This window comes from Schistocerca nitens, chromosome 3, assembly GCF_023898315.1.
Source record: "Schistocerca nitens isolate TAMUIC-IGC-003100 chromosome 3, iqSchNite1.1, whole genome shotgun sequence".
NCBI classification, from domain to species: domain Eukaryota; kingdom Metazoa; phylum Arthropoda; class Insecta; order Orthoptera; family Acrididae; genus Schistocerca; species Schistocerca nitens.
Window position 1 is genome coordinate 156,661,602 of NC_064616.1, and position 13,531 is coordinate 156,675,132.

Genomic DNA, 13,531 nt, shown 5'->3' on the forward strand with positions numbered 1-13,531 from the left:
AAAAATCATGTATGGAAAATGACTTCCGGAAGATGGTGTCCTTCCTCGGTGATGCATTCCACAAGTCTTTCCTCGATATTTTCCATCACTTTCACTACTGTTTCTTCTTGAATTGCCATAATTTCCGCACTAATTGCCTCCTTCAGATCAATTAAGTTTCGGGGCTTCTGTACGTAGACTTTTGACTTTAGGTATCCCCAAAGAAAAAAATCACAGGCTGAGAGGTCAGGTGATCTCGCGGGCCAGTGGAAATCTCCAAAACGCGAGATGATGTGGTGGGGGAACATCCGCCTTAAAACACACATTTAGTCATTGGCTGTGTGGGCCGTGGCCCCGTCCCGTTGAAACCAAATTCGATCTCGATTTACATGTAACTCTCGCAGTTTCGGCACCAAAAAGCTACGTAGCATGTTTACGTAACGTTTCGAGTTCACTGTGACTGTAGCGTTGTTCTCCTCAAAAAAATAAGGACCAACAATCCCCAATCTTGAAATTCCACACCAGACTGTTACCTTAGCACTATGAAGAGGCTTTTGGTGCAATTCTCTGGGATTATCTGCTGCCCAATACCTGCAGTTTTGTTTATTGACATAGCCGTCTAAATGGAAATGGGCTTCATTTGACATAAGAAGCACAACATCATTATTAGAGTACAAAATGTCAAGCATTGATTCACAAAATCGTCTTCGCTGCTCAAAATCACGATCATACAGCTTTTGCGTGATCATAATTTTGTATGGGTGAAACTGTAACTCACGGCTTAAAATACGCTGCAACGAACTACGGCTGAGGCCTAAAGTTTGAGCACGACGCCTAGTGGAACGACGCGGGCTTTGCAGCACTGACGCTCTAACATCATCAATGTTCTGTGGAGTAACTGCCGTACGTGTACGCCCTGTAGATTTACCACTTTTGACAGACCCTGTTGTCCGGAATGCAGTCACCCAACGTGATATGGATCTGCGATCTGGAATGGGTCCATCACGCGCTACACCAAAACGTTGTCGAAACAATCGTTGCACAGTAATAAACGATTCATCATTTCTGAAAAACTGTTCCACAGCAAAAACACGATGCTCGACCGTCCACTGCGCCATCTCGTGGCAAACTGGGTGTAATGGCCGACTTGCAGACGGCCGGCAGTGGTCCCCCCTCCTCACCTTTCAATGGTACTACGCAGTTCAAATCCGACCATCCTTTTTGGGCCACCCAGTATAAAGTGATAGCAGTTGAGCCACACTTTGCCACTCCCTCACCATTTCGTACCTTGTAATGGAAAGAGTTCTACCATAGAGCATGTGATATTTGCAAATGAGTTGACTTTCTTTGAGTTCTTAAACCTTTTAACTGTATTCAAAATGAAAATATGAGTTAGCTTACAACAGCTTCTATTTACAATGTATTAAACTTGTAAATAAATTTTGCTAATACTTCTACTTAATTCGATGCTATTTATTGACTATTGGTATGTATTAGAGTTATAATGTAACATATAGACAATTAAATACAGTATTGGCAAGATTTCCTCAATTGTACTACCTGTAAGTTTCAACAGAATACTTATTCCACAGTATATGACCAACTTATACCTTCGAACATATTTTCACATTTGAAAAAATCTTACTTTTCTGGATAATTTTTGTAATTTCAGAATAAGACTGCAGCATTCAAAATGTGGATGCTATCGTTTCATTATGGAATAAGAATATATATTAAACTTCTATTACAGGGCTGCCTAGAGGTGAAAGTTAGAAGTGTATTCCAAGGTACAACACATTCCCCTACTTTCAGTCTGTTAGTTGTATTACAGATATGTGTACCTTATGTTCATAGTCCCTACAAACGTAGTGAATCCTTGAAAATTAAACAAGGAAAGCTAGAAAAATAAAATCAGAAAGGATACTGTAATGTTTAAAACAATTTCAATTAAGTATCTTGCTTTCTTGGTTAGTGTATTACTTTTGGCACAAATGAGCAATAATTGTGCAAAAATGCAGTTGTAAAGATTGAAATGCAGTGCGTAGAGCAACATATACATGACTACCAGTTCTGTTCTACAATGCTTGAAAATGCACTTTTATAGAGGACTTCAGTGGGTACTGATGCTTTACTTGTGGGAAGTAGCTGAGCCATTAAAACTGTCAGAATGTACATACTCCAATTAATACAGAAATTCTCAACTGGATATTTAGGTTAAAAGTATAAAGGTATGAAGAGAAACAGTCTCCTTATTAACAACACTTGATTTCAGTACCACCGCAGAGGTACCAAGTATCATACATTATTCTATTTTTTATGTGCAGACCATGATATGTACACATCCACATACAAGAGTCAAGGTCAGATCAAATAATTCTTACAGTATGTGTCATCAGAACCATCATTTACAGTCAGTGCTTCACTCTCAGGTGTTGATTATCATTGACACCAAAAAATCATGATGCAGAGCTTCTGAAGATTAATTAGGTGTATCTTAGTGACTTCTTCAGAATGAATGGAGTCTCTCACATGACCTGAAATATTTAGTAATGTTACACATTTCTCAAATTTACATGTAACGTTTCAGCTGTTAACCCAAATACAAAAATATCAATAAACAAATGCCACTAACTGTACATGATTTTTTACAACGTATATGATTCTGTCATGTGAAATTCTTTGTAATGAAGAATGGCCTGAGCAATAAGCATACTGCATAATTGCTGCAGGGTACTAAGCTCAGTACTCTTCAGCAAGAACCACAAAAATAGCCATTTCAGTTTAATTATGGTATCTAGAAGTTATGTCTTTTACAGAACAAAATAGAATTGTAGATTGTCTTTAAATCCATGGAAGGGACACAGACAGCATTAATTTTTTCTGAATGTGTATAATGTGCCACATGAATCTGTAGGATATACATCAGCAAAAAAATTATGTGCTGAGTATGACATAAAGGTATTACAGACAATGGCTGCATGTGGGCATTGATTTGAATCAATGGGGAAGTTGCAGATTTGTGCTGGACCAGGATCATCCCTGGGTCTTCTACTTGGCATATGCTCTGACCACTGAGCCATCTGGACACAGTGATCGTCACATCTATGTGGGCTACCCCAAATTCACAACTTATCCACACACTATGAATGTAGTGCCCCTTGCTTATTATCCTTATTACTCATGGCGTTTTGCTGATTTCCGTAAGAGTTCGAGCCTGGTGTGCATCTGCAATGAAGAGATCATTGGCTGTACTTTCCTTAATTATGTATGTGTTGTGGGGCGGCGGGTGGAATAATAGAATAAATGTTTTGTATTTATGCTGTTGTTTGCCGTTCTCAACACTGGCTCTCTAACTACAATATTGACAACCAGAAAGTGATTAGCAAAACGTGAAGCCTGTAATTACAATTCCTAGTGCCCACTTTATCTGAGAAACACATTTATAGCTACAGCTTATAGCTCTGAGGAATTAGGAGATTGTCTGGGATTCATAATCAGAAACCATTCTCTCTAAAATGTTCACTATATTCTGAAAGTCACAGACCAAAAAGAAGGAATTAGGAGATCGTCTGGGATTCATAATCAAAAACCATTCTCTCTAAAATGTTCACTATATTCTGAAAGTCACAGACCAAAAAGAATCCACACAATCCAACTACCATAGCAGTTCTGAGTCTAATGCGCTGATGCCACTATAAATGTTCAAATTAAATGTTTAAGTGAATGCTCGCCATAATTTGATGATAATGTTCATCAAACGCCACGCTAAATAATGGTAGTACGTCTGTCCTGTGGCGGCATGTGAAAATACGACATATGCAAACTGAAGATAGATCATTAAAGGCATCCCAGAATTAACACTTCACTCGAAAACAATTTCATGGTTACACGTATCCCGAGTAACTTATTTCGGCATCCGAGGCTGTTTATAGCAATGACACCAATGCTACGCGACACGACTCCCGGCACAGGTGGTGCGCTAATCAGTGTCTGGAGAGAACTGGGGCCTTTTTTTTTCTCGCGCAGTGTTCTTACATATAAAGCCGCGGTGCGGACGGCTAAGGGAACGCCTGATCAAATCTGCTCTCCCGACTAGCCGCTGGGTTAGTAATGCACCACTTTAAGTTATTGAATAAATCATTGCTTCCTTTGCTGATGGCCGATGAAGCTTTCAATTTAATTGTGCAATCAGCACACAAGTAAGTAATCATAATAAAAGTCTGACGTGGCTAAGTCACATATTTTGGGCGAGAGAATTAATTTAATTACACTACATGCAGTAGACGAGCTCTGAACTTGCTCTTTGGAGATACGCTATAGCTATAGTTTTATAGTTATTCTGTTGAAACTTCTCACATTTTTATGATTATAGCGGATCTCCCTTCTACTTAAATTTAAACATCCTAGTTTTATTTATTCGCCTACTTAATCTATCTTGCTTCCTTAATTTCTAAGATAAAAACCAGAAAATCATGAATTTCAACTAAAATTTTAATTTTTGAGATCCAGAATACTGTTTCTACTAAATTATTGTGCAAAAGGAGCCTAAATATAAATTTGTAAGTTTCTAGCTCTTTTTCTGTTGCGCCAATGATTTTTACAGAAAAACATCCAAATTTCGAAAATGGTTAAAGTTATTGAACTGATATCCAACACATATTGATTTTGTATTACTCCTGACATGCTAGAAACGTTTCAGGTTATTTACTTCATTTTTAAAGTATTGCAGAATATTTATGACGTCAGAGCTAGTTACAGCGGACTAGGCTGGCACACAATGGAAAAACTGATGTGAATTTTATAAGGCGTGAGTATGCTGCTTCCCTACAGTGTGGTGTCCATTCTTTTGGACTGCCAATGTTATCTTCAGTGTAGATGCACACCAGATTCAAACTCTTACAGTAATTAGCGAAATGCTTTGCGTAATGAGAATAGTGGGCAAGGGTCACTACATTGGTAGTGCATCGTTAAGTTGAGAATTTGAGTCTGGCAGGAGGTGTGCGAGGGTTGTCCATGCAATTCCGATGACTACTGTGTCTGGATGGCTCAGTGGCCAGAGCATCTGCTTAGCAACCAGGAGACCTGGGTTCGAATCTTGGACTTGCACAAATTGTAAACTTTCCCCAGTGATTTAAATCAATGCCCATTCACTGCCAATATACACTGAAGAACCAAAGAAACTGGTAAACCTGACTAACATCGTATAGGACCCCGGTGAGTATGCAGAAGTGCTGCAACACGACATGGCATGGACTTAACGAATGTCTGAAAAAGTGCAGGAGGGAACCGACATAATGAATCCTGAAGGGCTGTGTATAAATCCATAAGAGTACGAGGTGGTGTAGATCTCTTCTGAACAGCATGTTGCAATGCATCCGAGATATGCTCAATAATGTTCATGTCTCGGGAGTTTGGTGGCCAACGGATGTGTTTAAACTCAGAAGAGTGGTCCTGGAGCCAGTCTGTAACAATTCTGGATGTGTGGTGCGTCGCATTGTCCTGCTGGAATTGCCCACGTCCATCGCAATGCGCAATGGGCATGAATGGCTACAGGTGATCAGACACGATGCTTAAGTATGTGTCATCTGTCAGAGTCGTATCTAGACATATCAGGGGTCCCATATCACTTCAACTGCACCCACCCCACGCAATTACAGAGCCTCCAACAACTTGAAAAGTCCCCTGCTGATATGCAGGGTCCATGGATTCATGAAGATGTCTCCATACCGGTACATATCCATCCGCTCGACACAATTTGAAACGAGACTTGTCTGACCAGGCAACATGTTTCCAGTCATCAGCAATCCAATGACAGTGTTGACGGGCCCAGGTAAGGTGTAAAGCTTTGTCTCATGCAGTCATCAAGGGTACATGGGTGGACCTTTGGCTCCGAAAGCCCATATCGATGATGCTTCATTCAATGTTTCACACGCTGACACTTTTTGATGGCCCAGCACTGAAATCTGCAGCAATTTGCGGAAGGGTTGCACTTATGTCACATTGAACGATTCTCTTTAGTTGTCGTTGGTCCAATTCTTGCAGGATCTTTTTCCGCTCTCAGCGATGTCAGAGATTTGATGTTTTACCGGATTCCTGATATTCACCATACGCTTGTGAAATGGTCATAAGGGAAAATCCCCACTTCATCGTTATCTCAGAGATGCTGTGTTCCATCTCTCATGCGCTGACTATAATACCACGTTCAAACTCACTTAAATCTTGATAACTTGCCATTGTAACAGCAGTAACCGATCTAACAACAGCCCCAGATACTTGTTGTCCTACGTAGGCGTTGCTGAAAGCAGTGCCGTATTCTGCCTGTTTATATATCTCTGTATATGAATATGCATGCCTATACCAGTTTCTTTGGCACTTCAGTGTATATATACTGAGTAATCTGCTAAAATGGCTCTTTATTTGGAAGAGAGGTGATATATCACGTGGGGCAAGGCAGTTACTGAAGTGTGGTCAACATAAAGCTGTCTCAGGATATGCATTTTGTTATAACAATTTGACAACATTCATGTCAACAGTGGCAATTTCTGGCAGTGTACATTGTTTCAGCCTGAAGCATTTTCCAGTCCAACCAGCCACTCGTATGCCAGGACTGTGTGTCGGGCAAAAAGATCACAACTGCCTTTCAGTACGTATGTTTCGATCAAACTTGGTCTTTTTTGTATGAATCTTATAAGTAACTACAACCAGTGTTGTAATTTTCATCCTTCTAACTGAGTACAGTTTGTGGCTAACAAGGATAATATTGTACGAACCATAATGGATTAGGGTGTTCGTGACTTTGAAGTAGAATTGAAGCAGAGTACAGATACCAAAATAGTAAAATCTTTTAATAAACATTGATACAAAATTTCAGTTTAAAACTGCATCAAAATAATGGCAACTTGACGTGCATAGCTATGGAATAAAATGGTCTCTTTGAAGTTCAGTCGAAACATGAAAGGAAAGGAGATCTAACGGAACAAGAAAGGATGTGAGAGCTAAGTGATAATAGAACAATGCAGATAAGAACGTCATTACAATATGTTGTCAAAAACCTTTTTAACTCACCTAGATTTAAAGAAAAAACAATGTAAGGAATTTTAATCTGAAAGTATGTCCTTGTGGCCTTCATTACTTTTATTAGGGAACAATGCCGTCTTTTTTCTAGATTTACAATTAAGTTATTCGGTATAAGCAAACACAATGTCTTGTTTATTGAATAGATGCGCTTCTTTCAAGTGTTTACAGGTTTTTTCGTATGCTTACTAATGTCATCTCATCAGCATACAGTATATATCTTTTCTTGTTACTGACTTTGAACTGTTTCTAAAAAGTTTGCATAATAGTGAATCAAGTACAAGTCCCTGAGCTACAACTTGAATCTAATATCTTTCGTCACATACTTACTTCTGTAACCAACATACAATTTTTTCCATTGTGCTGCATGTGCACATATGCCACAGATTCCAAATTGGACAGAGCCATTTCTGCACAGTTTCCTTTTGGTAAAATGTTTTGTACCAGAATCAGAATTTCTTTAGGAATTTAATCAATCCACTGTGAGAAAACATCTCTGATATTTATGAGAAATCAGTTATTAAAGATACTAGTCTGTAAATACATGGATCATCCTTTCGCCCTTCTTGTATACTGAAATTATTTAGTTTATTTTTAATTTTCTCGTAAATAATCCTGCATTGAATGAGCAGTGTGCCATTTCCAACAATGCTTCAGCTATTTCCTCACTTACATGCTTTATTATATGACTCGACATTTCGTTATCCCCTACAGACTTCTTTGACTTTAGTCTCTGAATGGTGTTTATGAGTTCCTATTTTGTCACTGATCCACACGAAACTTTGTACAGTATATATGAAATTGTTGAGGAGTATGTTAGCGATGTTTGCTGCATGTGTAACTCTGGTTTTCTCAGTTTTCATTGTTTTAATAATATTTATGTCATTTGCACTCTTTTCCTATGTCTCTCAATGTTACTTTTGGTCCATGCAATTTTTAATTTTATGCTTTGAATGTGTTATGGTTCTGTCTATTGAGCTAGGACAGGTATATGGGAATGTCAGGGCTGAAATGTAAGTGATTCACACAGAACCTCACAGCTTTCCAGGTCTGAGTAACAATAAATAAGGCAAAAACAGATTTTGAGTCACCCTGGACTAATTTAGCGGAACTAGTCAACTGTTTTTCTTTGATACAGAGCATTATTATAATATATTGCATATTGATCTAAAGTAATTAGTTCATTTGTCACTGATTTGTCTCATTTATATCTTTATGGGTTTTTTCCGCTCTGCTGTTTCCTCTACTGAATACACACACTGTGGCGAACAGTCCATTCATTTGTCTCTACTGTGAACTGTAAATTGAATATTTCAGAGATTTTTTCACAAAGTAACAATACTGCTAATTTGGAGATATTAACATTTATTAAACCTCATACAGTAATTACGTTAAATTTTTACAAGTCACTTTAATAAAAAGAAAATATGCTGCAAATGTGGAATTATTTATCGTTATCGACATCTAAATAGTATTCAGAGAAGATTCATGCAACTCAATGTTTATTTTCAGGACTAGCAGAGACCAGGACAGTGAAGAAGTATTTGAAAATGTTTTGGAAGGACTCCAAACAATTTATACTAAGAAGCTGCTTCCTCTTGAGCAAACATATTTGTTCCATGAATTCCACTCGCCAAAACTGTATGAATCTGATTTTAAAGCAAAACCATCAGTTTTACTTATTGGTCAGTATTCCACAGGAAAAACTTCGTTTGTAAGATACCTTCTAAATGACGAATATCCGGGGATGCGGATTGGTCCTGAACCAACCACTGACAAATTTATTGTTGTAATGCATGGTGAGAAAGAAGGAATCATTCCTGGTAATGCATTGGTGATGGATCCGGAAAAGCAATTTAGACCATTATCAAAATTTGGAAACAATTTTTTGAACAGATTTCAATGCTCAATAATGAATAATGAAGTTCTTAAGTCAATATCAATTATTGATACACCAGGCATTTTGTCTGGAGAAATGCATCACATTGACCGGGGATATGACTTCACAGGTGTCTTAGAATGGTTTTCTGAACGAGTTGACCAAATTATTCTTCTGTTTGATGCGCATAAGCTTGATATCTCTGATGAATTTAAAAGGGCAATTGAAGTTTTACGTATTCACACAGATAAAATTAGAATTGTGCTTAATAAAGCTGATACAGTGGATCATCAGCAGTTAATGAGAGTTTATGGTGCTCTTATGTGGTCATTAGGCAGAATAATGCACACACCAGAAACAGCAAGAGTTTATATAGGATCATTCTGGGACAAACCAATAAGAAATGATGTACACAAAAGGTATGTTACGTTAAGCATTTTTATGAAATTTATCGTACTAGTAATAGTTTGCTTTGCAATGTAAAATACGCTGAAAAGTAATTACATACTGTCATAACAATCAGATTAAATGCATGTTATGTTAATGTTAGTCAGTTTTAAAATCATCAATAATGTCTCCAGGGAATTTTACTTCTTCAGAATCATAAACAGAATCAGAATTTTATTGTCTCGTTATGTACACAAATAAATCGTTGCTTTAAAGCACAGGAGACACATCCGTGTAAATACTGCAACTGAGATACATTCAATGTGTTAAAAAACTGAAATTAATCGTAATTTACAAAAATCATTGCAAATTTATTTCATTAATTTAATAAGAAAGCTAAACAGTATTTTGTTACATTACAAAGAATCATCATTTAAAAATTCCATTACTGAATAATAATATTTTTGAAATAGAAAGGTGTGTAATTTTATCTTCAGTAAACGTAGTTTGATACTGTGACAGATTTTATTTTTAACTTATTATAAATTTTCACAGCCATGTCTCGAAGGGCCTGGGAGTATCTATGAAATGGTAAAATGAATTTACCTTTGTTTTGTGTATCACACATATGTTGAAAATGGCTTTCTACAATTAATTCTGGACTAGTAGGGAGAAAGTTTCACAATTTTAAATAAATGGAATAGTTACAATCTTTAGATCCTGAATAAAGGTCAGCATGTATCTTTAGGCTTTTGTTACTTATATTTCTAAAAGTAGTTTTCTGAATTAGTATTATCCAATTTGTACTACTTGCATTCCCTCAAAAGACTATTCCATATCATACAATATATTCAAAATAGCCATGGTAAACAAATGTCCTAGTGTCCAAGTCATTGCATGGGAAAATACACTCCTGGAAATTGAAATAAGAACACCGTGAATTCATTGTCCCAGGAAGGGGAAACTTTATTGACACATTCCTGGGGTCAGATACATCACATGATCACACTGACAGAACCACAGGCACATAGACACAGGCAACATAGCATGCACAATGTCGGCACTAGTACAGTGTATATCCACCTTTCGCAGCAATGCAGGCTGCTATTCTCCCATGGAGACGATCGTAGAGATGCTGGATGTAGTCCTGTGGAACGGCTTGCCATGCCATTTCCACCTGGCGCCTCAGTTGGACCAGCGTTCGTGCTGGACGTGCAGACCGCGTGAGACGACGCTTCATCCAGTCCCAAACATGCTCAATGGGGGACAGATCCGGAGATCTTGCTGGCCAGGGTAGTTGACTTACACCTTCTAGAGCACGTTGGGTGGCACGGGATACATGCGGACGTGCATTGTCCTGTTGGAACAGCAAGTTCCCTTTCCGGTCTAGGAATGGTAGAACGATGGGTTCGATGACGGTTTGGATGTACCGTGCACTATTCAGTGTCCCCTCGACGATCACCAGTGGTGTACGGCCAGTGTAGGAGATCGCTCCCCACACCATGATGCCGGGTGTTGGCCCTGTGTGCCTCGGTGGAATGCAGTCCTGATTGTGGCGCTCACCTGCACGGCGCCAAACACGCATACGGCCATCATTGGCACCAAGGCAGAAGCGACTCTCATCGCTGAAGACGACACGTCTCCATTCGTCCCTCCATTCACGCCTGTCGCGACACCACTGGAGGCGGGCTGCACGATGTTGGGGCGTGAGCGGAAGGCGGCCTAACGGTGTGCGGGACCGTAGCCCAGCTTCATGGAGACGGTTGCGAATGGTCCTCGCCGATACCCCAGGAGCAACAGTGTCCCTAATTTGCTGGGAAGTGGCGGTGCGGTCCCCTACGGCACTGCGTAGGATCCTACGGTCTTGGCGTGCATCCGTGCGTCGCTGCGGTCCGGTCCCAGGTCGACGGGCACGTGCACCTTCCGCCGACCACTGGCGACAACATCGATGTACTGTGGAGACCTCACGCCCCACGTGTTGAGCAATTCGGCGGTACGTCCACCCGGCCTCCCGCATGCCCACTATACGCCCTCGCTCAAAGTCTGTCAACTGCACATACGGTTCAAGTCCACGCTGTTGCGGCATGCTACCAGTGTTAAAGACTGCGATGGAGCTCCGTATGCCACGGCAAACTGGCTGACACTGACGGCGGCGGTGCACAAATGCTGCGCAGCTAGCGCCATTCGACGGCCAACACCGCGGTTCCTGGTGTGTCCGCTGTGCCGTGCGTGTGATCATTGCTTTTACAGCCCTCTCGCAGTGTCCGGAGCAAGTATGGTGGGTCTGACACACCGGTGTCAATGTGTTCTTTTTTCCATTTCCAGGAGTGTATTATGCAGTTGTCACCACGTTACTCCGTTGTAGTATGTAGTAATTACATAAACCGACATATTGCTGAACTTGTTTAGTGGTCTGTGGTACTGGAAAATCACGCACAGCCGACGTTAGACGAGGATCCGTTCTTACCCCATCCTGACTGATAATTTGCCCAAGATAAGTCACTTGCGTCTGAGCAAACTGACATTTCTCGACATTAAGCGTAAGATTTGCTGCTCTTAGCCTACTAAATACTTCGTTCAGTCATTCCACACGCTTATCTATACTAGGCGAAAAAGTAACAATATCATCAAGGTATACCATAGCAATCTTCGGTTTCAGTCCCCGAAGAACACCATCTAACAGACGCTGGAAAGTAGCAGGAGCGTTTTTCAACCCAAATGGCATTCTGCGATACTGAAAGTGACCAAGGCTTGTTGTAAAGGCCGTCTTCGGTCTATCCTCGGGACTTACTTCTATCTGATGGTACCCACTCTTTAGATCTAGTGTCAAAAAATATTTACACCGATCTAGGTTGTCCAATGTTTCCATGATGTTCAGGATTGGATACGCATCTGTTACAGTTCGTGCGTTCAAAAAACGATAGTCACAACAAAACCTATATTTTTTAGTACCGTCCAATGACTTCTTAGGAACTACCACTATGTTGGCAGACCACGGGCTTTCACTGTTCTCTATAATACCGTCCCTTAGCTGTTGATTAATAAATTCTTCCACTAGTGGTTGTAGGTGTTTCGCTATCCTGTATGGTTTTCTATAGACCGGCGGACTATCGCCAGTCGGTATACGGTGCTGTGTAATAGGAGTTGCTGGTAATGGACCTTCTGAATTAAAAAAATCTAAGCACTCTAATAGCAAAGCTTCCATAGCTTTCCGATCACCACTCTACAAATGACTAATCTTATCACGTAGTACAGATGCCTTGACGGTTTGCTTGACGTTATAATCACCATGGGATTTACCTATATCCTCATCGTCGAGTATTTCCAAACTCGCTACCACTAAACCCTTTGGGAGATCCACTTCATCTGCCTCAAAATTATCTACACTGACAGGAATCATCAGTTCCCCATTTATGTCCGTCACGCGCGCAACGCTCCTCCTAATAAAACAATGCATTTCATCCAATGCGTCATTGCTCTGCAGTGGCTCCACCACACATAGTCTCTGCTGTGGTACATCGGTACCTACTGACAACCAAACTAACTTCCCTGTACCCGAAGGCACTTTGACATGCGTAATCATCTTTAATGCCCTTGTACGCGGTTCAATTGGTGACATCTTAGCAACGGATGCACCTCGCGACGTAGAAACATTTACAGCTGTTGTACCCATTGAAAACAAGTTTCCACTAAGTTCAACTGTACGCTGTGAAAGATTAATTTTGGCATGGTGTTTATCAAGGAAGTTCAGTCCGAGAATCACAGAATAACCTTGTCCCACAATTGGCAACACTTCCATTTGCTCTCCGAACTCTACAGTTCCAATCTTAAAAACGAGCTGTGTTGTACCCAATGATTGCAACTCATTATTCCCTACTCCACATAATCTATACCTAGGAGTACCTAGTCTTCCCCTACCCACGAGGTCTAGACTAGCAACAGATACATGTGCCCCTGTATCAATCAAAAACTTACATCTGTTATTCCTTACAACACCCATCAAGCAACAATCCGTCTCTGTACTACACTCCTGGAAATGGAAAAAAGAACACATTGACACCGGTGTGTCAGACCCACCATACTTGCTCCGGACACTGCGAGAGGGCTGTACAAGCAATGATCACACGCACGGCACAGCGGACACACCAGGAACCGCGGTGGTGGCCGTCGAATGGCGCTAGCTGCGCAGCATTTGTGCACCGCCGCCGTCAG

The 13,531-nt window shown here is 40.3% G+C and overlaps 1 protein-coding gene across 1 annotated transcript in view; it reads left to right on the forward strand.

Annotated features, from left to right (window-relative positions):
* Positions 1-13,531, forward strand: part of LOC126249536 (EH domain-containing protein 1-like) — a 170,060-nt gene that overhangs the window by 44,675 nt on the left and 111,854 nt on the right. Inside the window, exon 2 of the mRNA XM_049951199.1 lies at positions 8,566-9,351. Within this exon, the coding sequence (XP_049807156.1) occupies positions 8,566-9,351 (786 nt within the window). The remainder of the gene's footprint in view (positions 1-8,565; positions 9,352-13,531) is intronic.